Below are 26,729 nucleotides of genomic sequence, written 5' to 3' on the forward strand. Positions count from 1 at the left end.
ATTCGGGTGACGTCCTCAGACACTTTGTTGAGTGCTGAAGAGGACCCGAACTCCTTTACGACCGTCTCAAAAAGAGCCGTACCGATGGTGTGGTCGCTGACAGAGTCGACCACTCGCTGTAACGCGTCCCGAATACACTCCTTTTGAGCGAGCATCGCATTTTGGAGGCCGGCGATCGTACGCTCCATTAGATGTATCGTTTGCGATGAACGATCGTAGGGTCGTAACTCATCGTTGAGTCCCAACTCAATGAAAGACGGGGTCGCTAAATATTGTTTTTGGGTTTCAGCGTAGCGAACCCCCGCCCAATTATCTGTGTCGAAAAGTTGGAGCCAAGTTCCGCTACCCGAGCTTCGTCTGGCGTCGGAAAAGCAGGCTCCTGTACCACGACACTAAATACAGGCAACGGAATCCTGTTGGGTTTTCCGCTGTTTCAGGCTTGCGGGCGGCCGTAAAAAAACTTACCGGAGAGTCGATGTTTACCGTCGGCCTCTGCGGAGTAGGCACCACTGCAGGCAGACCCTGTTGGGTCAAGATTGAAAAAACCTGAGATACCTTGTTATCCAGTGACATTACTGATGCCCTCAGTTCACCTACTCGATCGTCCAACAGTAATTCCGACTCATTCGAGTCGGTCTCCATCGCTAGATTGCTGGCTTCATTACGCTCCATGTTAATGCACAAATTTCACAATTTAACTGAACTTTCGTTTGACAAAATTTTTTCGCTTCTGACAAAGGAAAAAAAATAATCAACTATTGAATAACCAAAGACAAAGGACGCTACGATAGACGCGTCAGTCCTGCCAGCCTGCTAAACAAGATGAGTAACCAGAGAGATAAATAATCGAGAAGAAAAGGGGGTAAAAAGGGGACAGCACAGAAGAACACAAGGCAAAAAATACGATCAACATCTCAAGGGACTTCAGAGTCAATAGCGAATAATAGACTAATATAATACACAAAGACTTCAATCTCTGGCTGTATCCTGTAATCTGATAATATTATTTTAGTATTATTGTACTTTCTGAACATAATAATATAAGTTATACGGGGCACGTGGGTATGAATTATCAGTAGTATCTATAGTTTATTTATACTGTCAAGAGTGTCAGCCGATTTCAAAAGTTTATTTTTTGACCATAGACATTTCGATTAACCGATATCGCATAGCCTTGGATAGCCTACAATAATTATTATCAGCAATAATTTTTTTATCCTTCTCAAAGGTCACCTTGATAAAATCACCTTGCGCCGCGAAGTTCTGTCAAATACAAAGTCATATTTTCTATATGGTTGTGTAATTGAGAGAAATCAAAATTATAAAGGCTGTATAATAATATATGACAATATCCTCCACTCGTAAGACTCACATATTAATGTCGTATGTTATTTGTTATTTGAAACTTTCACAAACGTTCGAAACGCGTCTAGTGAGATTATTTACTTTCAGGTTTGTTTGATAATCGTTGATAAAAGATGGATTCATCTCAAAAATTTATCGAGCGCGGCGCTCATAAGGGAAAAGGTCTCGCAGTTTTCACTAGTGGAGGCGATTCCCAAGGAATGAATGCCGCAGTGAGGGCTGTCGTTCGCATGGGCCTTTATCTGGGATGCAAAGTTTACTTTATAAGGGAAGGCTACCAAGGTATGGTCGATGGTGGCGATCACATCGAAGAAGCTAATTGGTCTTCAGTGAGTTCTATCATTCACAAAGGGGGCACTGTCATAGGATCAGCTCGCTGCACAGATTTTAGGTAAGTACCTAATTAATTATATATTATACCTATGTAATGGGTATACTTTGTCATTTTTATTAGTTGTTCGTAGTATTAGTAATTAATGATAACACAACACTCGTAGTGAAATAATACATAATGTATGCTGGTCTCATGTCTTTCTTACAAATTAATGGCACCGCATTCTAACCAAAATTTGTTACGCATAAGGAGTTCAAAGGAAAATAGCATGTCACTGATTTCTAATTATTTAGATAGATAATATTATATTGGGGACAATCTGGTACATACTCCAAACATGGGATCTCATCAGTGGCAGCCGCTGATTCTCGAAATTGCATTCATTGGAGGAGTATTAAAAATTTTCTTCTCTTATTTAAAAAAAAGATCTATTCGGCGTTATTTCTGCTCGGCAAAGACCTCTATAATTTCTCATTATAGCCTGGAACTATCTAGGTATATGAGGTTTTTTCAGATAGAGAATTAATTGTCTTTACTGATCCATAGTGTAAAAATCCTTTCAGTTTCTGCAGATGTCATCGGAATCCTATAAATTATTAACAACAGTTTAGTACGCAGAGAATATTATGATGACATTATACAAAACAGTTATAGGCATCATAGTGTTTTTAAAATCGTTCCTATTGTAAAATACCAATAGTTCGTGTTTAAGATTAAATTTATATTTCTATATTTGCTAGATAAATTTCTACATTAAAGGTTAAGCTTCCCATAAGTACTGCAAATAAATTGTAATCTGTCTCGATTCATGTGACATTTTCTCGTTTCAGAGAGAGAGCTGGTCGTTTGAAGGCTGCCAACAATTTAATCGCACGTGGGATTACCAATCTTGTCGTAATCGGTGGAGATGGTTCTCTCACCGGTGCTGACTTGTTCCGTCAGGAGTGGTCCAGTCTCTTAGATGAGCTTCTCACTAACAATGAGATCACTCAAGATCAGCGTGAAAAGTTTAAATTTCTACATATTGCTGGAATGGTTTGTGATTAGTCCCACCTCTTATTTATTTTCTTTAATTTTTATATTTAAAAAATATTCAATTAACTATTACAGCCTGTCCACATGGCGCATTTTTGCGCGCGCAAAGCTAGCGAGTACCAAAAATGGTTGCGCCCAGATGACGCGTTCTCAGCGCGAGTAGCAAAAATCCTTTGCGCTCAGTATTCAGCATGGAAACCGAGGAAGCGGTTGTGTTGTGGCTTGCGTACCGTTGATGGAAACGACGCAAACAACGAGAAAATAGATTGTACAGAGTGCATCAAATTTTAAGTGATAGACCCATTATTTATTATTATTTTTAGTTTTGGCTCCAGAACCTGATGGTGTATGTTTATTTTTTCTCATTTCTCGAACAAATGAATCCCGAAGCCCTTTCCACCTTTTTTGGAGCGAAATGCCTGAAAACAAATATTAAATAAATTAATATAGGCACGCCACTGTTCAAAGAAAATATTAAACTTTTCATAACTCCACTCCATGAGTGTTATTCAAATGGAACTGCTGTGATATTAGATTCTTTTCATAACACGTGAGTACCAAACCACATAAAAGCAATTGAGGAAACAATAAATTTCGGTTTAGAAATGATAATAAAACTAGGTATGTAAATACATTAGTATGGAGCATTTTTAGTGGCAATGTTCACAAAGCCCACTTGAATATTAACAATTATCATTGTTATAATTTATTGAACAAAACGTTATTTTAATAATAGTATTAATTAATAAGTAAGTACTAAATTTAATTGAAATATAGCTCTAGGTACTGAGAGCACCTAAATATTTTTTAAATAAAGTTTTTCGGTTACCTAGAATTTTACCTAGGTTTACAAAATATTTCTACGAGCACTTCCCAGCTTGTGCTGAGCACTTCCCAGCTTGTGCATTTTATATTTCAATTAGAATAATTAGAAGATTCCATGTCCCATATAGCCTTCCTTTTTTCCACTTCATCAATAAATAATTCTGTATCAAAGTATTCACGCTCCATTTTGAAAAAAAATAATGTCTATTTTAAAACTAGCCGACAAATCCCTTGCGCGCGCGTTGGCGATCGCGATGTTACTGGACGCAATAATTGGCGGCCATGTACCTGGAGAACGCGCGATTTATCACTCGCGCGTAAAAACGCGCCATGTGGACAGGCTCTTAATAATCGTCGTTACCCTATGAAGGCCTCAGTGATCCCATGATCATGACCTGGATCCGAATACAAGATTATAATATAAGAAAAACTTCACTTTGCTGTTCGTGACCCAGTTAGAAGTGAAATCGTAGATCTTTTGAATGTTATCTGACCTAACCCCATACCCCATAGAGTGTGAAAATTATAAGTTGAAATGTCATGGCCGCCGCTGTTATGGCGCTGCGATATATTATGAAAGGATTGTCAGTAATTGTAGTTCTCGAAACGGCCACGCTTCACGTTAAACTTGGCGCAGTCAAGTTAAATCCACCAAAGAAGTAATACCCTGTTTACACGTGCATTGATTTACTGCTGACAGTACGTATTATCGCAGTCTTAACAAGAAAATGCACGTGTTAATATGTTTTATCCTGCAAGTTGCAAGATTGTATGGATGAATCAAAAAAGTTTGGAAAATTCTGAATTTTCACGCGACAGTTGGGATTTGTTCGATATATGCGCCTGCGCAGTAGAACGACAGTGGCTAACCTACGCCTGCGCAGTAAAACGATATTAGCGAACCTGCCGGTAAAAAAATTCACCGCGCAGACTCATTTTGAGGTTAACCAATTTTCACGACCTTTCAAATAGGACCAAACAATGATAACATCTCGCTTACTCTTGAAGAATGAGATTGGCAAGACAGTCAGCACTTTTACGTGTAAACAGTTATTATCACAATAGTTTAAAATACACACTATTGGTGCACGTAAATTTATGCACGTGTATCGTGACATTGGAAAAAGCATTAGTAAAATTTTGTTGGCTGTATTCATCAGTTTTACAATGAATAAGATTCCTAATTGATGTTATTTTGCTGTAGTATAATTTTCTTTATACTTAACATGAACTGTTTCATTGATCGAATACTGATATTTGCTGTAAGGTTAATTTCAATTTATGAAATGATTGGATTCGGATTGCTGAATTTGTGTAGTTGATGGCCTTTAATAATTTTCTTATGTTTTGTTGGTTCTTTTAAGAATTGCGTGATACCCACCGGCTTAATCTATTAGATCCATGCTATGTGTCTAACTAACCTCATGTTGAAAAACAACATCTGCAATAATGACATTCACACCCACACCCACGTTCTGACAATTTAATAATTCAATAATATAAATAGCACTGAATTTCCCTCACAGGTTGGATCCATTGATAATGACTTCTGTGGTACAGACATGACTATCGGAACTGATTCTGCTCTGCATAGAATCATTGAGGCCATTGACGCCATTGTTAGCACAGCATACTCTCATCAAAGGACATTTATCATGGAAGTGATGGGAAGACATTGTGGGTAAGATAACTTTCCACACATAAGTTAGGTAAGCTTTGGAGTGGCCCACAACTTTGAATGCATTTACATCATACAAAATTATATGGCTAACTCTATGAATAAATCGAGTTTTAAGAAACAAAACCTCGTAAGTGGCAAAATAACAAATTTACAGGAGAGCGAAAAAACTTGCCCGCACACTATGTGTTTTATGTTTGATATTAAAAAATCAGTTTTTTTGTCATCTATCGTGAATGTACCTAATATGCATGTAGTTTGAGGAATACACACATCTGACAGGTGGCTGGTGGCAAAAAAAAATATATAGTAGATACGAGATGTCGTTTCAAGCGTTTTTGGGAGCTAAATGTTTTTTTAAGAATTTTCAGTTTTCGTCGGTAGATGCCGATACAACCAATATATTCAATAATGCAAAAAACGTATATGTCAGTTATGAGGTTTCATTTCTTAACTCTTGGAATATTGGTCGCATATAATAATATTTAAGTATTATTTATTGTATTTGACAACATTAAAGATATCCATATAATAAAATTTGTTGTAGAAGATCCAATGTTGTAGTAGCTGATTTTTACCAGGATGTATAATATTATGTATATGATACAGAAAATTTTATAATATTATGTTAGTTTGAAGAAATTATTACAATTACCCAGTTGCACCTTTATAGTAGTGCGAAATTTTACTCGCAAGCAAAAAAGATATCCACCCTAAATCAAATTTACAAATGGTTAAAATATTACAATCAATTTTGATCATGGTAAATATGAAAAGATACTGTGGTGCCGTCGGATCCGCACTTATCAATCAGTTAATGAAAGGATTAAAGATGTCACTGTGTGTGTCACCAGGTACTTAGCACTCGTGACAGCGCTCACATCGGAAGCAGACTTTGTTTTTATTCCGGAATCCCCGCCGCCAGTTGACTGGCCGGAAAAACTTTGTGATAAATTACTCCAGGCAAGAAAACCTCAAATAACCCTTCTCGATCGGTGCAACGAGACTTAACTGCCCACCGTGAATGCATTATTTTTATCATCAAACTGTAAATTTATTTTATCCTCTTTTCTACTTGTGCATTTTTTCAATTGCTTGACCCTTTTTGTAATGCGTTTTGAATTATTTCGTATCAGTAGTTAGTCATTTTTCACATCAAATACAAGTTACACGGTATTGATCAGCAAGTATGTGTGTCAGATTTCTGGCAGTGAGTGCCGCCCTTTGCACGGAGGCAGACTATCAATTCATTCCGGAGGATCCCGCGCCCATGAACTGGCCCGACGTCCTTTGCGCCAGACTGTCGCAGGCAAGATTTTTCTAATTCACCCAACGGGGCTGGGCTGTTGCATTTATTATAATACATTATAGTCTATTACTATTGTGCTTTTCCGTTTACACAGGTTGTATAGTTTTCAAGTATCTGGTGATAATCGAAGGTGTTTTCAACATAATATCAATTTTATGATAAACAATCCCTGTTGATTTAATTGTTCTCGTATATTTACAAAACTGGATCGAGGGTTTCACATTTACCTTTCTCATCGCTTGTTTTATTCACATTTTCCAGCTAACGTTTCAATGGTTCCCTTATTTATTATTTTCTCAATACATATTTATATAAATTGTCCGGTCAATACATATGTACGATACATTGGTACATTGAGACATATCTACTAGTTTGAGACAAACCGTGATATTAATGTTATTTTGTTCAAAATAAATATATTCATTGTATACTTGACAAGCGAATAGCGGGGGTGGCTAACTTGATGACCTCTCAGTCGTTATGAGGTAGATTATTATGGGCACAATTTAATTACGATGGTTTTAAAATGTCGAGCTATTTTTTTAATTAATCAAACTAATGGAGGTCCTATATTGTATAATATGTAGTTATGTTGTGTTGACCTAATAATAGATCTATAATCTCACTAGGTTCGTATTTAACATGTGAAGCCATTGTGAAAACATACATAAAAGAGATTTTACTAATGGGGAAGTGATAATTATCCCGTATATCTAGAAAATGGTGAGGGTAATTCTTGAATAACATGTTTCAAGAATATCTGTTATGAGTAACACAGGCATGACAAGCAATATTAATACCCACAAGTATTTAGTTTAATTAATTGTTATCTATATGTTTGTTTTGTTCTCGTATTTAAATTTAAATATACAGAAAATATTATCCACGACTCTGTGATACTTCTCCGAGAGGGTTCTCTTTGCCGAGTGAACACTCGGATCATCAAGGGGCAAACGCTTTTTCACCCGTGAATATTATATTCCGTCAAATCACATACATACATAAATACGCATGCATGTTAATACAGAATTTATAATACCTTTGGCATCTCGCAAACCATAGTGTTCTATGGCTACTTACAAAATTTGATACCACAATGTTACAAATTCATTATATCTATTGCTACATGTAACAGCATCGCTCATACACTTCTGCTGTATAAATGAATACATAAAAATTCTGTGACTGAATATTTATGTTTATATGGATTTGCATATTGTAGCTTATGCGTTCTTGCTTATGGTGAAGAAATACTGTATTGAGCATTTCATAATGGAGTTTCAATTCTTATGCAAACATCAAGCAAAACCTCCTTGTATAGGTAAAGGCGAAAGATACTATTGCCAAATCATACAAAATTACAGTAGAACCTCCATTATCCGAACCTCCACTCCCTCAAAACAAATAATTTGAACAGACAAAAATAGCGGTCATATGAATTTGTTGCGTAACACATGACGGATAGTGCCATATATTGATAAGACCATATGGTCTTGTAGTTGATATTATAAACATTCCATATAAGCGTGAAGTCTGATAGTTCTGACAGAAAATGTGACGTACCTAATTAGAACGACGCCAAGCGAGAGAAAACTATGCAATAGGTTTCATATAAAAGCAATCAGAAGTAGTATCGGTAATAATAATTATATTCACCCACTGTAATTTGTGCGCACTAGAAGAAATCGCAATTTGCGCAAGGTCAAAGTTAAATTGTTCCACTATATTCAGTAACCGTTTAGATCCAGCATTTAGGATGAGGTGTTTTTTTTTTTTTAGAATTATTAATAACCATGTCCTTGCTTTTTCGTACAAGGTGATTGTTAGTAATTTTGAACAATCACAAACACCCAGGCTTTGAGAAAATCACATAAATTGTTGTGTCCTCACCGGGATCGAACCCAGAACTCTCGGGTGGAAGGCCAGCGCCTTACGCACTGCACCACGAAAGCCGCCTTAGGATGAGGTGTTATCTTACAAACTGAAAATTAAAAAAATATTGAAAATGCAGTACTATCTTTTTATATGATATTTTTAAAATCCAATATCTAATTTAATAAATTAACTCTGTAGAGTAGCGGTGGCCAAACCGTGGCACATGTGCCAAACGTGGCGCATTGGATGATTACAAATGGCGTATTGCATCTTTTGCCCATCTTAGTTGATATTACTAGCCATCTCAATGCTCTAAATTTAAAACTACACGGCAAGAATAAATTATTTCCTAGCTTAGTAAATAGCATCAGTTCATTTAAAATGAAATTAAAACTGTTCATCTCTCAGTTAGAAAATGAGGATTTGAGTCAATTTCCACACTTGAAAGAGCAGAATGAATGTGCTGCAGATAATAGCAATATTACCAAATATATTGAAAAAATCAAGATATTGCAAGGGTCATTTGAAAGTCATTTTCATGATTTTGGTAAAGAAGAAACTGCATGCTCGCATTTATAAACCCATTTTCACTTAGTGAACAAAATGTAATGCAGATGCCTAATAACATACAAATGGAACTGATTGATTTAAAAACAAATTCATTATTGAAAATTATAGCGAGCGGCCTCCGAATACTTTCTCGCTCGCACATCGGACGTCACCTACAGTCAGCGCGGGTGTCCCCACCATCGCGCGTCTCCGCTATCTCGGCCTTGAGCAATCAGTTAGCAAGTTAGCATTGGGGCGGACTTGGCTCTGACCCAGCTTAGCACAGTAGTCTTGCTTGCTCTGACAACAGTATACACGGTTAGCCGTCACCCTATCAGAGTATAGTGAGCTATTGTGGTGAGCCAGGTACAAGCTCAGGCTCCGCCATATTCCCACTTTCAAAATCACATCGAACCTATTTTACATCTGTTAAGTAAATCCACGAAAGTACCCTTATAAAATGAAATTTGATGAGCTTTTTCCAGATCAAAATGTTTCTGACATAATTAATTTCTGGCGTACCCTGTGAAGATTTCCCAGAGCTAAGAAAATTTGCAAAAAGTTATATATGTCGCTTTGGATCGACATACAGATGTGAACAAGCATTTTCATCCATGAAATTGATTAAAAGCAAAATAAGGTCGCGAATAACTGATTCAAATTTGAAGAATCCTGTGCTGCTCTCAGTAACAAATTTAACACCAAACATTGAAAGACTAGTGAAATCCAAACGCTCAAAAGCTCTCAGTGCTCCATCCCGCTCAGAGCTCTCTCTATCTCTCTCTCATCACATCCAACGGATCAAGAGTGTAATAGAAACATTAAAGCGCTTTAAGCCTTCGACTCTTGTTAACAGATGACAATAATGAAGATTCAGTTATTGGTTTTACAAGAAAATTGATTTAGAGGACGGTTGCCACAATATCACAGCAGACAGTTACAATTCTTTAGATGTTTGCATCATTATAAAAATCATGGAACAAAATTTTGAAAAGATTTTTTCCAGTTCCTTACGATCATACGTATTTTTCGTTATCCAAACCATCTTAATCCCCATTTAGTCTGAATAATCGAGGTTCTACTGTATATACAAAACATGACTGCAAATTACCTGCTCATTCCAAATTACTATTCATTCCCTGTAATAGTAAAGAAATTCACTCATGGGGATTTTCCAATGTTGTGATATTTGTAAGAAACCTGTTTTAATGTTCTGATCATTGAACTCTCTGAAATATGCAGTCTAGCGAATGTGTGTTTGGGTGAATATTGAGTGCTGCGGCATCAATGCTTTTTGCGTGAACCGGTGTATGAAGTGTGAGGTGGTTGTTCCAGCTACCTGGCCTTGGTAGCTGCTTTGGCGAGCGAGGCAGACTACGTTTTCATTCCAGAGGACCCTGCACCTAATAACTGGCAGGAAAAAATTTGCAAAAAACTCCATCAGGTAGGATTCTTACTCCACAAATAATACATATTTTTATTCTGGCTTTCTTCTTTCACCGCTGCTAAACTATTTCATGTGTTTTGATCGGCTTGGTCTTTTTTCAGTCTCCTTTAGATTATTTTCCTGCCCTCTCATTTTTGTATGCTTCAGTTTGTATTTATTTTTGTTTTTCCATAACGGGAGTGTAATATTAACAGTTTGATATTTTTTTTCATTGCATGATTTATACTAATTTTAATCAGTACTTACATATTTTTATCTCATTGTGAATCTAATGTATTTGATTGAAACCGAGCGACATAATCATTTTGTGTGACTATGAACTTCTATATTATTTGAAAATTCATTATAAAAATATATTTTTTGAATATTTTCTGCCTCGGATGTAATAATATATTGTCTTGTATTTGATTCTTGGACTTATATTTATGCACTAATGAAAAGAGTATCCGAGACTGATCACAATTTTTGGCCAAATATTAAAACCATAATATGTTGAGCAAATTTAATGAATTGTTTTATTTAGATAATTCTAAGAGCGTCTTCGGTATGTATTTACATTTTTTTTCCTATTTGAAATACACAATTACTTAGGAAATAGTGCACGCTTTGCAATTTAAATATCATTTAAAAAAAATGTCATTTAGTAAGTTATGGAATAGGAATAATCTATTGTTTTATATTAATTCTACGCAAATGTTAGGCTGGTATGCATTGAATGACACTAATCATCTAATTAGACATTATTCAGATAATTAGTATTTTGTGTTTAGAATGTGTGCACATATCATGCATACAATGATATGTGCCTGTGATGGGTAATGAAAAAAGTGAGACAAAATATATGAGAGCTGCCATCGTAGAAATTAAATAAATACTATTTTTAATGTTGTTTACTTGTTTTCGATAAACGAAAACTACGATTATATTCGTCAGCACAAGGACTAGCCGTGTTAGGTATATTTAATGTCATTATTCACACTCTCCACATATTGTGTGAAGATTTATTATGTAAACAGATGTCATTTTAAGAATATGTTGATTTCATGCTATTTAATTGCTATGTCAATAAAAATGAGAAGACGCTGCAGGTATACTGCATCTGTGATATGTCTATTTATACAATATATATTGTGCAGTTATCATAGTTTTACCAATATAATATGATGTTAATTAAAAAATATTTTATTAATAATTATTATTGATAAATCGAAATTCAATAAATGGCAACTACTTTGATTGCGGAACACGACGTTGCTCTGCTAATTCATCTGTCATTGTATATTGATATTTATAAGTATCAATGCATGGCTTTCGATGGTATTTCGATTCAACTTATCGTCGATATTCAATGCATTTCGGCTATATGGCGTAAATTTAAATATATTCAGCTCATGCAAAGTGGAAACAATTTTTTTCCAGTGCGATTATTGCTGACTGAAGTATTTCTATTTAATGATTCGGTAGGAGCGAGCCGCCGGTCAGAGGCTGAACATAATCATCGTGGCGGAAGGGGCGATCGACCGTGAGGGCAAACCGATATCAGCGGAGTCCGTACGGCAAGTGGTTGTGGCGCAGTTGAACCAAGACACCCGAATCACTGTCCTCGGTCACGTGCAACGCGGAGGATCGCCATCCGCCTTCGACAGACTTCTTGTAAGAATATTAGCTTGATAGCAAATCAATCTATGTCTGAGCATATTATTCTTCAAGTGAGGCGGTTTGAATGGAAGTAATAAGGTGTCACTTACCTCCGCAGTGATTAACTATTTCTAACTGTTTGCTCCATTATCTGTTCTAACATTGTTTATTTATTTATAATGTGCTCCAGCGCATATGGCAAGCGCAAGGTTTCGTTGATTCCTACGGACTACTGTCACGCCCTGCGCCTTCTACTGTGTTAACCTTGCGGCATGCATACTGCACTGCCGCAGGATGAGGAAGGGTCAGAAATACAGATGTTATAAATTCCACAATTGATGAGTTTGTCTAAATATTTTATGACAATTGAATCTTTTTTTATAACCAACACATACTATGTTGCTCGAATTCATTCCTATTCAAGTACATTCATAAATTTCTATTATGGTTTATCTGCAGCATGAAACTATCAGTTGTTGAACTGATGAATGTTATGTTGATCACCGCAGTTGATAGAATACAGTTTGAAAGTCATTCCTAAAGGTGTACAATTTTGTTGTTTTGGTTTTTATTGTTCTCACCTTTCCATACAGCAATAAAATTGTCAAACGTTTTACTTGTAGATATGCCCGTCCCAAGGTATTCAATCGTTCCAGTGTAAAATGAGCTCTCAAACTTAAAACGAAAAAAAAATTACAATAAATTTTTCATAGAGATAAAAATAAATATATTTTTTTAACATGACACTAAAAGGAATTCTAAAAAAATTTCAACTTATATCTATAAAGACAAATAAAATTGTATAGAAGTAAGCACTTGAATAGAATTGGGCCAACATAAATTAGCTTAGTCGATATAAATCTTTCTTTTTACTTTTATAAGTCGGAGGCTGTATTAATTCATATTTTGTGAATCGCAATCCAGTACTGGGTCACAGAAATAATTTACCGCATCTCAGCAGTCCATAGCACTCATGGTGGCCTAACCGGTAGAGTGGCCGCATCAGTGGGTCGCCCATGGATCCATACTATATTATAAAGCCTATTATAAAGAAAGTATTCTTTCTAAGCTTTATTATAAACTTATTAGACATTTATAATCATCCACAGGTAATTAATAAATAAAACGTCAAAAGTTAAAAATCATCCTGTAAAATAGCATGGATAATTCGCCCTTTTTACAATTCACCGACGATATAATATTGGTTTTTATATAAAATCATTTATCCCTTCTGGGGAGTTGGAAATAAATTATTGAAAAGCAATTAGCCGGGGCCACCATAATGTCTTTGTAAATGATGGCTGTGATGTTTGAAAAATCTTATAGTAGCTCGATATTTTATGACATAATGATTTATAGGTAGTGTTTTGTGGCCGCCTTGTGCAATTTCTCATATGGACCTGCTTATATTTTTTTTTTGAATGAATTAAAATTTAAATAATAAAGTGACATTGACTTCTTTTATCATATTATATTGTGATGGATACAGGGTTGCCGAATGGGAGCCGAAGCGGTGATGGCACTAATGGAAGCAGGCCCCGAAACAGAACCATGCGTCGTGTCGTTGGACGGCAACCAGGCCGTGCGCCTGCCACTCATGGAATGCGTACGCCGCACCAAAGCTGTAGCTCAGGTAAATCATTTCTAATTTATTAAGGGAAGCGGCCTGGGAAAACTGTATTGAATTAGAGTCAATGTTTTCTTATTTTCCTCTGCTCTCGTGCCACCCTCTCTATGGTGGTGCAGGAAATTGTATTCCGACTGAGAAACCGACAGACATATAAATAAAAACAGTATGACATGTATGAACTTACAGGTTGTCGATTATCAGTACATAATATCGATGGCTTGGAGTTAAAATATTGTATCTCCATAAATCATAATATTGAGAAAACTGCAATTGAAAGTTTGCAAACCTTGGAAAATTAGATTTTGTGATATAAAAATAAGTTTTTTGTTCCATATTATAGTTTATTTATTTAACTTTCTCATTTAATAAAAAAAAAAGTTTTTTTTCACACTGCAAAGTGTAAAATAATTAAAAAATAAAAATTGGTCATGGAGTTACAATATTTTGGCATGGAAATGAGTACCAAAATGGCAGATGCAACTTGATGATTTATAATAAAACACAATTGAAATATAATGAAAAAATTAAGTTTTATTGATACAAGTAGGTAAATTAATTCTTAGAATCTGAATTTTGATCATCTCGTTTTAACATCAATGACTCTGATACTGAAGGTAGGTCTTCGTACATATTTTTATAATCGTCAGAAATTACTCCTGAACGCAGTAGGGAAAATAAATCTTTTTTTTAGATCCGAAATAGGCAGAATTGTTTTATATTTCGGTTGTAGTGAGAAATCCCAATTTCGTCTTCGGCCGCTTCGTCGCCCGTTTTGCGATGTATCAATTTGATGGAACTCTTCCTCTCTCAAATCATATTTAAATTGTACTACAAACGGCATCTACTTATCGTACCTTAACCACTTAATTTTAAGCCTGTTAACATTTTTACCAAGGATGTCTTTTTTCACATATGGTAACATTGTGGATACGACTTCCTGTAGGTTAAATATATCTCAAAGTGCGAACAGAATATGGTCGAAGTTGTTGTCTCGCCATGGCAATTAATAGAGCCCATTCATTTGTACTGTATAATTTTTGATGTTTTCTTGCTCGTTCTATGTTAGAGTGCATCGAATCAATTTCTAAATACGAGTGACTCCATGAATTTCAAATCTATCAGCTGAATATTCTCAAAATTATTTACTGCGTACAACATAGCGGCAGTTACAGCACAGCACGCCGAGATAAAATCGGCTGAGAAAAGGCTCAAGAACGGAAAGGCACCGGGGGGAGACAGTGCGTTTTAAACATGGCGTTTTAAAATAATATTTCAATCGTAATATCAAATATCAGAACGCTGAAAACTAAATGTAAAACAAGCTTTCAATACAAAACGCAATGTATCTCCAGTGTTCTATCAGTGTGTAAAATATACGAGGGTGGGTCAATAAGTCCTTAGAAAAGCCGACAGGTGGCGCGACTAGTACTGTAAGCGGTTTGTTTTCATGCAGCGGCACTACCGATTCAGTATGCTGCGAAGTTTCAATCAGATTGGTCGGGTTGTTGTGTGTTTCTCGTACATTTAAAAAAAAAATTTGCTTGTTTACAAAAATGGAGAAAATTGAGTTTAGAGCTGTTATTAAACATTTTAACATAAAAGGGTTAACAGCAAAGGAAATAAAAAATGAGTTGGATTTAGTTCACGGCATATCTGCTCCTTCACTTGCAACTATTTATAACTGGTTAAATGAATTTAAACGTGTTCGTACATCAACAAAGGATGAACCACGCTCAGGACGTCCTGTAGAGGTGACTACACCAGAAATGATCAATAAAATCCACGATATGGTGTTAAGTGACCGAAGATTAAAGTTGAGTGAGATAATTGAGGTTACAGGGATCTCAAAAGGTAGCGTCATTTCTATTTTACATGACAAATTGGGCATGAAAAAAATTTCTGCAAGATGGGTGCCGCGTTTGCTCACAGTCGACAATAAACGCAATAGGGTGGTGGCCTCTAAAGCCCTGTTGTCGCTCATGCAACGCAATCCGGATGAATTTTTTCGTCGCTTTGTGACTGTAGATGAAACATGGATACACCACTATACTCCCGAGACGAAAGAACAGTCAAAGCAGTGGATTGCGAAGGCAAACCATGTCCAAAGAAGGCGAAAACCGTAAAATCAGCTGGTAAGGTTATGGCTACTGTATTTTGGGATGCACGTGAAATTATTTTCGTTGACTATTTGGAAAAAGGAAAAACAATAACAGGGGATTATTATGCATCTTTATTGGACCAGCTAAAAAACAAAATTGAAGAAAAACGGCCTCATTTAAACAGGAAAAAAATCCTCTTTCATCAGGACAATGCCCGTGTTCACACATGTTTACGATCAATGGCTAAAATTGAAGAATTGAAGTTCGAATTGGTCGACCACCCACCGTATTCGCCAGATTTAGCCCCCAGTGACTTTTTCCTTTTCCCAAACTTAAAAAAATGGCTAAGTGGACAACGTTTTTTTTCAAATGAAGAAGTCATCGATCGGACAAATGCTTATTTTGAGGACCTTCCGAAAACTTATTTTTCTGACGGTTTAAAAAAAATTGAGAAACGTCTAACCAAGTGTATTGAGCTCCAAGGAGGTTATGTTGAGAAATAAAAAAAAATACAAAAATAAAAACTGTTTTAATGCTTTTTTCTAAGGAATTATTGACACACCCTCGTATTTATGGTCAAAAACATTGTATCTGATGTAAATACAATATTTTGGCATGGACTTTCGTTTAGCATAAAGATAAATATATTGTTAAGGAGATACAATATCTTTGCTCATAAAGATATTGCCTGGAGGATTTACAATATATTTTAATATTTATATATCTTTGAAATAGTAGGTTTAGAAGATGCAATATTTTAACACATAAAAATATAGGCTATCTTTGGTACATTTCAGTACTTAACTCATTTTCGACCAAAACTGGTGATACAATATTTTAACTCTAAGCCATCGATATGTTTTTGTATATTTAAAAGTAAAACCTCGTTAATAAGAACACGGATAATTCGAAATTCACCGTAATTCGAAATTTTTGCAAAAAAGGTCCCTTGAACATTATTTCATATAAAACCATACCTTTATTTCGAATTTCGTAATTCGAAATGATTTCAGAGTCCTGGCATACAAAAATATTCAATAAATCGTAATAAAGTACACTATTTCATGAGCCAGTCATTGAAAATTGTGACAGATTTTTCTTAAAACATTATAAATTACTTATTTTAAGAAGGTAATATAAATAATCCGGACATTTTATGACCCATTAACACACAAGGAATTGGAAATTTCATAGGCACATCTATGATCGTAAACGAAATTGATGAAAATAAAAAAAATTTTAATTCAAAATTTTTATATTTTTCCCCCATACATTTCATATTTTGTAATTCGAATTTTTTTTCGATTTTCGGTCCCATGGAATTCGTATTAACGAGGTTTTACTGTATATGTTATATTTATTTAAATCTGCAGGCGATGGCTGAGAAAAAGTGGGAACTTGCCGTGCAATTGAGAGGATGCAGTTTTGCGCGTAACTTGGAAACATACAAAATGTTGACACGATTGAAACCACCTGTAATTCTTAATAGAGGCTCGGTCAGTATCATTCTTTCTTTTGTTAATAATAATAAAATTAACATACTCTACAACAGTCAGTGTAAGGCAATGACATTATTAATGCTATTATATTAATAGCTAGCAAGTAAATTCGCTCATAGCGACATTCGCACATGTATAGGTAGACGTCACGCAATTTCCATTATGCGATATCATGCATCGGGAATTTATAGCAATATCACCGTTATTGTAATGGCGTTAGAACAGTGTTTCTAGTGTCAATGTTCATTTGAGCGAACCCGTTCGAACCGAACCAATCGGCAGACCTGACAAAAAGCATCAGGAATTTATAGCAATATCACCTTTATTGTAATGGCGTTAAAATAAATTATGCCATTCGGCAAACCCGACAAAAAAGTGAGTGTCATTTTTTTTCCAGATGCGTCGTCCTTATTAATGTCATTGGTGTAAGGCTATCCACTAATAATTTTGTCGAAATTAATATTATGATACAGAATGGTTTGAATATTTATAAATTATATTAAATTCTATCAAACCACTAGGAACGCAATGTTTTACTTTCAATTTGTGACAATAAATCGACAAAAATAGTTGTTCACAGTCAAATGTTTACCCGAAGATGGTTAAAATAGCGGTTTACTAATTTTTTCATGAATCTATGTAAACGTTTCGGGCAATGAGTTCCGTTCACTAACATAAATTCTATTTATATTACATATTCTATTTGTCCGGCAAACTGTTTGATGGTTGGTAAAACTAGCAAATGTTGTTAGATAAGGTAAATTTTAAAAATATCAATAGATTTTAAACAAATTAATTTAAAAAAAATTTTGGTTGTTACACAAAAACACAGTTAAATACTTAATCAGAGACAAATCATTTATATTAGTAGTCTTAAGAATGGTGTGATAACTGTAATAGCTGTCAACTAATCTAATCCATTGAATTAAATGTAATTTATACATATTGTCATTTTGTAAAATTGAATTCCATTCAATTAATACTAATGTTTTTTATATGTATAATATAGCTGAGTTACACTCTTGGAGTCATCCATATCGGTGCACCAGCTTGTGGAATGAATGCCGCAGTGAGGTCTTTTGTCAGGAACAGCATCTACCGAGGCGATGTGGTAATGGCCATCCATGACGGAATCGAGGGCCTCATTGCAGGAAATGTTAAACATATTGACTGGTAATTCATTCAGATTAGTTTCTTAGTATTGTCAAAACTACCTATTGAATTCTTCTACTATGTATGTACATAGTTTGTCTTTCACGTTGTGATTGTTATCCTTTCTATCTCCACAATATTATTGTGCGTTAAGAAATTAATTTGTAAATATATAAATTATCTTGGTGGTTTCAATTTCAGGGCTGACGTAACAGGTTGGGTAGCTCAAGGCGGAGCATTTTTAGGAACAAAGCGAACACTGCCCGGCAAAAAGTTGCCTGAAATCGCTGCCCGTCTCAAGGAATTCAATATTCAAGGCTTGCTTATAATTGGAGGCTTTGAGGTACGTATCCATTCACTCTCCTCATGTTTCTTTTTCATGACAATATGATTAATCAAGAGTCTAGTGCAGTGATATCCAACCTTTTAGGAGCAGAGGGCTATCTTCTTTCAAAAAACTTTCATAGGTCCCTATACTATATCCTACTCTGATGGAGATTATAATCGATTAAATTAAAGCACCGCAGGCGTCATGTTTCGTGTTTGGTGTAGAGAATTGATTATGAGAACTTTGAATGAAAATATGACTGGAATTATTCTAATTAATTTAATTTTATTCTAGACTACTTTTAAATATCTTCTCGGTCTACCAAACGCCCGCGAGTTACCGGTTGAACATCACTGGTCTAGTATATATCCTTTTGGGGATTAGGATTTGATTTATCGAGTGGAATGTGAATAATCGAATCGAGTATTTTGTTGTAGGCATATCAAGCTGGCATTCAGATGTACGAAGCTAGAGAGAAGCATCCGGAGTTTTGTATTCCGATGGTGATGATCCCGTCAACAATCAGTAACAATATTCCCGGAACAGAATTCTCTCTCGGAAGTGACACAGCGGTTAATGAAATCACGGAAATTTGCGACAGGATCCGACAATCTGCGCAGGTAAAATAACTAAAACTGTTCAGATGAATAATGTAAATCTGACTTGCACACGCACACATATTGGCAGTTTTATATGAAATAAACTCTAATTTAGTTTAATTTTTATAGGGCACAAAGCGTCGAGTATTTGTTATTGAAACAATGGGAGGATATTGCGGCTACCTAGCCACAGTTGCTGGTAATTTTTACTTGTTATATAAAATTTATCTGTACATATTTGAAGAAAGTTATGAGTCATTCTAAGATTCGCTTTTGGCAATAATTGCCACTTGTATTACTCCCATTATTGATAGGTTCTACAATACCTACCTATATGATAAACCTTTTTGTATTCAATTTTCTTATGGAAGGTCTAAAGATTATTTACATTATTTTGCTTTGGGCTATTAATGTTTAAAAACAGTCTTCCTAAAATCTGAACTGTGTAAATCTCATTTTATTGATCATTATCGTAATGTTGCCAGGCTTGGCAGGAGGTGCAGATGCCGCGTATATTTATGAGGAGAAATTCTCCATTAAGGATATTCAACAAGATGTGTACCACATGGCAGCTAAGATGGCCGACGGGGTCCAGAGAGGTCTCATTCTCAGGAATGAAAAGGCATCTGACAATTACAACACTGATTTCATTTATCGCTTATATTCTGAAGAGGGCAAAGGATTGTTCTCCGCTAGGATGAATGTGTTGGGTAAGAATATTTTTAAAATTCTAGTCTATTGGATTTAACTAATTTAGTGTACTTCTCAGTCTTTCCGGCAATGCTGAAAATCGTGACCACCCTGAAATCAGCCATCTTCCTTGACCACCCCTCCCAGGGCAGAGTGAAGGCTGACTCCAATCAGCTCCTTCACTCGGTCGCTTCTGCGCGCCGACGCTCTTCCTCTACTTCGCCTTCCCAAAACCACAAGCCTCTCCAGATTATCCGCGAAGAATAATACACCTGGACCCGGACACCGCGTGGCGCTGGATGTCAGCTGAATCGCCCAATGTATTATTATGATTTCAATGTTGCATTTCAAGTGGGATTTTAATGTGGTTTCCCATTGTTTTCCACATCGCAACATTGCAGTCATCCAAAATGTGTTCATTCCCGTCTTCAAGTGTCTGGTCTAAGGCTGCACCGATCTCCTTGATCACTTTGATGCCTTCCTCAGGTAGTTGGACTACAGCCAGCATAGTTTTATGAATCCTCGGAACGTGCAAGCCTTCTCACCACATAGAGATCCATTCGAGGAGGTACTCATTCTATTAAAGATAAATTGTGAAATCTCTTGTCTAATATTTATAGGCTATTGATTCTTTGTTTGTCCTATCCTATCCTTTTCACGAATCACAACACATTATTACATAGTTCAATTCATCTTATATAATATCTGTATGCAAAAGGAAGAAGGTAGAAGACACTACTTTTCAGGAGAACCAAAATAAGATTGATTTTTGAGCCATTTTGTATGGGAACAATGTTTCTGTGTAGTAATTAGTATTTCAGAGATGTTGATTCAATTCATCCTTTTCTCATGCATTTATGTATTATGGTTCGTTTTGGCATATTTAACTCGTTTTTCGATTTTTAAGACTTATCTCTCTCACAGATATGTTTTTCTCGTGTATAGATCCAGTATTTTCTTTTATTATAGGACACATGCAGCAAGGCGGGTCCCCGTCACCTTTCGATCGTAATATGGGAACAAAAATGGCTGCCAAGTGCGTGCAATGGCTGACCACAACTCTGGAAAGATGCACAGACGCCAATGGACAGATCAAGGCCGTGGGAGCGGACACGGCGTGCTTGTTGGGCGTGGTGCGCCGCCAGTACCAATTTACTCCCATGGAAGAACTGAAAGCTCAGACTAACTTCGAGTGAGTTGCCTTAATTTATAATTTCATAATCATCATTGTATACACATTAAACTAAATGTACAAATAAATTTAAATTCTAACAACATTAACCTTTTTTTTTCTAGTCAGCGTATCCCGAAGCATCAATGGTGGCTTAAGATGAGGCCGCTCCTTCGTATTCTCGCCAAGCATGACTCCACATATGAAGAAGAAGGAATGTACATGACGGTGGAGCAGGGGGTGCTGGAGTGTGGAGAACTAGTCTAATATCTGAGAGGCGAACATCATCAAAATATATTTTACGAATCAATTGAATATTGTTTATGAAGTTATCATTGCAAAGTCAAACTGTCAAACTAGCTCATTGTCACGGTTGAATTGATTAAATATATATAGTTTGAAGTATATACACATAAAATTATAATATTTCGACAAATTATAACAGTGGTCGTTTTTTAGCGGAGTCAATAATATCAATTATTATTAACATTCCCGCGATGTAAAACGGTGGGCTGAGTTAAAGTAGACCTACTCGTACATATATTTTTTGACTCCATATTATATGCCTGTCCTTTGGCTGTTATGTTTTTTGTCATTAGCTTAATTGTGTTATCACAACTACAAATTATAGCATTGTGATTTGTGATCTATCGCTTGTAGATTATATTATATTTTTGCTGCAGATTTTATTTATTTTTAGCTTTAACTAACTAAATCACATACCTACCTCATAGTAAAGTCTAGCATAGCAGGAAAGGCACTCATTATTGTGTTATCGTCCACTTAATGAAATTAGAACTAAAAGTATTACTGTAAGTCGTGATTTTTTTCCTGTTCAGCAAAAGTCCAAATATTTAATGAAATAATAGTAGCCGCCTGTGCCAGTGACACAAATGTAATATTTTTATTTATTGTACACAATATTATTTATTCGGAAACGATGTGAACATTATTGATTATTTATTATCATCACTTACTTTTAGTGTTTCTCCAGTTAATTAATGTTCCTTGTTACTTGAAATTTAAATTGTGCCATATTATATTACTTCCGTATATTTTTGCATTAAAAAACATTATTGAACATTTTTCAAATAAATTGTATGAAATTAAAATTAATATCATTAACAATATGATAATTTAAATGTCCACTTATGGAAATAATTTTTATTTAAATATCCATTATTATGGATATACCATTAGTGATGTAACCATATTATTATATTTACAATAATGCGGCATTCAAATGGGATGCTGATGATGAATGCTTTGCTTTACCTACTGTGTTCATGATTATACGATCGGTTTTTGTTTTTTGTTTTTGTATAAAGTGACTGATCCTTACTCGAACTGAGAAACACTCGCATGCCCCTAAAATATTTAAATAAGCCAGTTTTATCTTTAAAACAATGATGTTCATCTCTAGAATATCAAAATGTTATGTAATGTGATAAAAATTAACATGTGATTCTTTTTAACATTAGGTACATATATACTTTGTATGTATTTATATGTTATTGTTATCTTTAAATTTTACGTACCTACCTATGATTTATTGTTCAATGTTCCTATTATTTGGGAATTAAATAATTTCTTTTATTTAAAAACATGTTATTTTTTCGAAAATGTATATGGCTTTTTTAATAAATATTTTCTGAAAAAAGTTTTTTTTACCTACCCATCTCATCATTGAGGGTTTTACGTGTAATGTGCGTGCGTGTATATTCTGTTCACAACCTATGGACGAGTCAAAAGACGGCGGATGAAAGCTCGTTGGGTACGAATTCATTTAAATGGATCTCCCATCTTTGAATATGTCTATTTATATTGAAGATAAAAAATGTTTTATTTCATAAGGTCTGAATATTAATCGTATGGTAGATAAATCTTTCATGATTATGATAGTAGCTGGCCTTACCTCTTTGCACATAATTAAGGCAAAATTATTATTTTGATAAACAAAAATATATTTTCATTATACATTTTTTCTTGATTTTTAGTTGAAGATGATGTGGTAAATGCAATTAAATATTTTTTTTTGACCATGTCAGATATGGGCCTCCACAATGCAATAAAATATAATCACTATGTATTATTAAATTTTCTCTTATTTAAATAAATTTATTAGATTCAGGTATTTTTTAACAAATATAAATAATTTAATTGTCGAAGTTTCACGGTTTACGTCAAAAATGTACATTTTTATTATTTAATATGGATAGTTACATTATTGTGTCATCATAATACTGAATTTTTAATTAACTATTTGTTTGTTCAACGTATAATTCACAAGATTTAAGAATGTAACATTCTAATTATTCAACATACATAATTTAGAGTACACTTCTGAGAAAATATATTATAATTTATAACCAATAGAAAAAATCTTTTTTGAAAAAGTAAGACTCAAACGGAATCGAACCTGCATCTCTCGGGTTTCGCGCCACGCACATAGACCACTATCAGAAGCGCTTTCCAAATTGAGCTACTATTGGCGATCGGCTTTTGTATTTTAAATCAAAGTAGGTATTATTTTAATTACTAACCGACGTCACAGATCACTCCAAGATTTTTTGTTGTAACTTTCTTGAACTTGATGATAATTTTTAATTAACTATTTTTTTATTCAATGAATAATTCACAAGATTTAAGAATGGAACATTCTAATTATTATTGAACATACATAATTTTGATTCCGATAACCGATTGCCAATAGCAGCTCAATTTGGAAAGCACTTCAAGAGAGTATTAAGAGCCATTAGCTAAAATTTGTCACACTAACCTAATTTTTTAGGCATTGCCTAACCGATTTTTTTTTTTTTTTAAATAGTACATGTTCAAACACGCGCGTTAACATCATTTTACTCCCTACTTCAATTATAGTTTGTCAATTTATGGCTACGGCAGTATGTTGTAGCTTAACCACTGGAGAATGCCAAAAGAAATGGCGTATTTCAAAAAAACACTACCTTATTCTTAGGTCAATAATTATTATAAAGCAATCATTATTCGTAGGATGTTTATCACACTTGAATGGTCAAAGACATAGCTTATAATGAGTATCTTTTGAATTATCTTCAAATGTGTTAATCTTGCCCATTTTTTGAATTATAAATTGCCTAATTCTTGTCAAATTTGGGATCACAGAGATTATCAATATAATTTTTTATCGTAAATATTTCACTATAATAATGTTGATATAAATTATACTGATGGTTTTATAAATGCGTTTAAAAATTAATGAATGTAAAAAATCTTAATACCACTACAGATTTATGTACTGAAATATGACTATATTCTAAAACATTAGAGCGAGAGGTTTAAAAGAATACTATTTTATGTAATAAAAATACTTCATGTAGTCATCAAAATGTTAAAATAAATATAAAGGATAATAAGGCTTCAAAATTATATAAATAGATTATCTACAACGTTTAAGGTATGTCCAGGATCATGCTTTGAAAATAGAAAAAAAGTTCCATTTTGACCCACGCTGAGCACGTCCGATATTTAGATAATCCATTATGTTACATAGTACTTACAGTGAATTTTAGTGAGTATTTTTGAATAAAAATACAGCTACTGTTGAAATATACCTATATATTTTATTATTATTATAGTAATATAGGTAATGTTAATAAAAATTAAATCTATTTAATTCCTTCACTTCAAATGATAATAACCCTGCTTTATATAAATGTTTTGGCTACATTTTTTGAGGGCAGTAGTAACTTAACAATATCCTCAACGAGGACATATCCAACATCTTCATTGTTTACTTCAAACCATAGTGCTTTAGAGAGTGGATTTTTTATCTGCAAAAACTTAACATTGTAACCTGCATGAAATAGATGTTGAATTTCTGCTACAAAGTGGCGAGATCTATTAGGTGTTACCATACATACGTCATAACATAGTTTCCTGGCTTCATATCATTAAATTTGTTTACCCCAATCTCTAGGTTTTCACTATCCTCTTCAGATTCTTGAAGGGTGTAGGAGTCATCGGATTCGGCATAACTAATGTTTACGGAGTCATCGCCTGATGAGCTGCTGCTTGTAAATGACATCACGTTTTGGGATTCTTTTTTTCTTCTTTTCAACAGTCAATACTGTATTCTTCTTACTTGCTTGACGCACCTTTGTCTCTTCTTCTAGTCTGTTTTTTTCAAGAGTTAATGTCAAAATGGTAAATTTGACTATCTTCTGTTTTGTAAGATATTTTCTTGCTCCAGCTTTTGAATGGCCTCAAAGATTCCGGGTTAACAATGTCACATGAATTGTTATATTTATCATAATCGGTGATATTATATATCTACCTATCTATTTATAATGCCATTATCATCATGAGCCTGAATCAATCCACTGCTGGATGAAGGCCTCTCTAAGTTGATTGTATTCCCGTCAGTCATGAATTTCTATGTTTATCAAAATTGCTGATGTTATATTTACGTATTCATATTATCATCATCATCAAACCAGGATCAATCCACTGCTGGATGAAGGTTATCCCGACCTAAGTTTACTCCGCTTGATCATATGAAATCGGTGTTATATACCCTATCTTTTTATAACGCTATTATCATCATCAACCCACTACTAGATGAAGGCCTCTCCAAGTTGATTGTATTCCTTTCGGTCATATGATTTGCTTTATCAAAATTTGTTTCAATATGAATGTCATGAACCGGGTAACGTTTATGGTTGGTTGAAATATGATTTTTTTAATATTATTTTATAGCTGCAAGCAGTTGTTTTTGTTATAGACAATGAAGTAATACAATGTTTAAATTTATCTTTTTTTTTACACGGATAATCTTCTTTTACCTAAATGGAACATGTGAGACATTAATTCACGTTATATTGGATAGAGATTTCTGATAATCAAATTTAGGTATTGCATTATATTCAAATGATTGAGATGTATAATATATCATATTTAAATGCACATGCTTTAACGAAAGATTTATATACTTACCTACAAATAGATTGTATTAAAATGTCAGTGGTAGCAATAGGTGATTACCACCTGTTCTACTAGGCCCAGCAGCCTGTGGTGGTGTTGAACGACATCCTGATCTGACCTGAATGAAATCCCGAATAACCAAATGACTACGCAAATGACCCAAAATTTACATTGGCAGTAACAACCTACAAATCAGTGAAACCCCGAAAATTTGTTAAATAATAAATTAAACATGTTGGAATTTAAAATGAAATACAATTTTTGCTCCTAAACAAAGTATATTGACCCACCCCTTCAGATTGGTAATTACCTTAATAGACCGTTTACAAGAAATATTTTTTGTCATTTTTTTCAATCTAATTGGACATTCCTCCATTGAATAAACAAAACGTATTATTTGTACTGTAATAATCAAAATGTATGAAAAAGAAGTCTATCTTGTCAATTAAAATCCATTCTAATGAAAAAAAACTATGACTATCAAACTACCCACAACATAAAGCAACTAGCGTACCAAGTCAATGGGTTTCATAGTGATTAGACT

The 26,729-nt window shown here is 34.5% G+C and overlaps 1 protein-coding gene across 3 annotated transcripts; it reads left to right on the plus strand.

Moving 5' to 3' along the window:
- The first annotated feature begins 1,245 nt into the window (after positions 1–1,245).
- Positions 1,246–22,877, plus strand: Pfk (ATP-dependent 6-phosphofructokinase). Of its 3 annotated transcripts, none has more exons than XM_085946456.1 (15): positions 1,246–1,361; positions 1,453–1,756; positions 2,530–2,734; positions 5,086–5,240; positions 6,092–6,200; positions 11,882–12,070; positions 13,545–13,688; positions 17,158–17,280; positions 18,293–18,456; positions 18,637–18,778; positions 19,201–19,383; positions 19,492–19,561; positions 19,848–20,072; positions 21,022–21,244; positions 21,349–22,877. In XM_085946456.1, exons 2-15 carry the CDS (start codon positions 1,479–1,481, stop codon positions 21,488–21,490), a joined length of 2,352 nt encoding a protein of 783 aa, XP_085802582.1. In that variant the 5' UTR covers positions 1,246–1,361; positions 1,453–1,478; the 3' UTR covers positions 21,491–22,877. The 3 variants fall into 3 exon arrangements, with proteins under 3 accessions (XP_085802582.1, XP_085802583.1, XP_085802581.1); XM_085946457.1 differs by lacking the exon at positions 6,092–6,200 and adding an exon at positions 6,438–6,546; XM_085946455.1 differs by lacking the exon at positions 6,092–6,200 and adding an exon at positions 10,306–10,414.
- Positions 22,878–26,729: the final 3,852 nt, after the last annotated feature.

This window comes from Rhyacophila brunnea, unplaced genomic scaffold (assembly GCF_057557595.1).
Source record: "Rhyacophila brunnea isolate RB1 unplaced genomic scaffold, BYU_Rbru_1.0 scaffold_2, whole genome shotgun sequence".
Classification (NCBI taxonomy): Eukaryota; Metazoa; Arthropoda; class Insecta; order Trichoptera; family Rhyacophilidae; genus Rhyacophila; species Rhyacophila brunnea.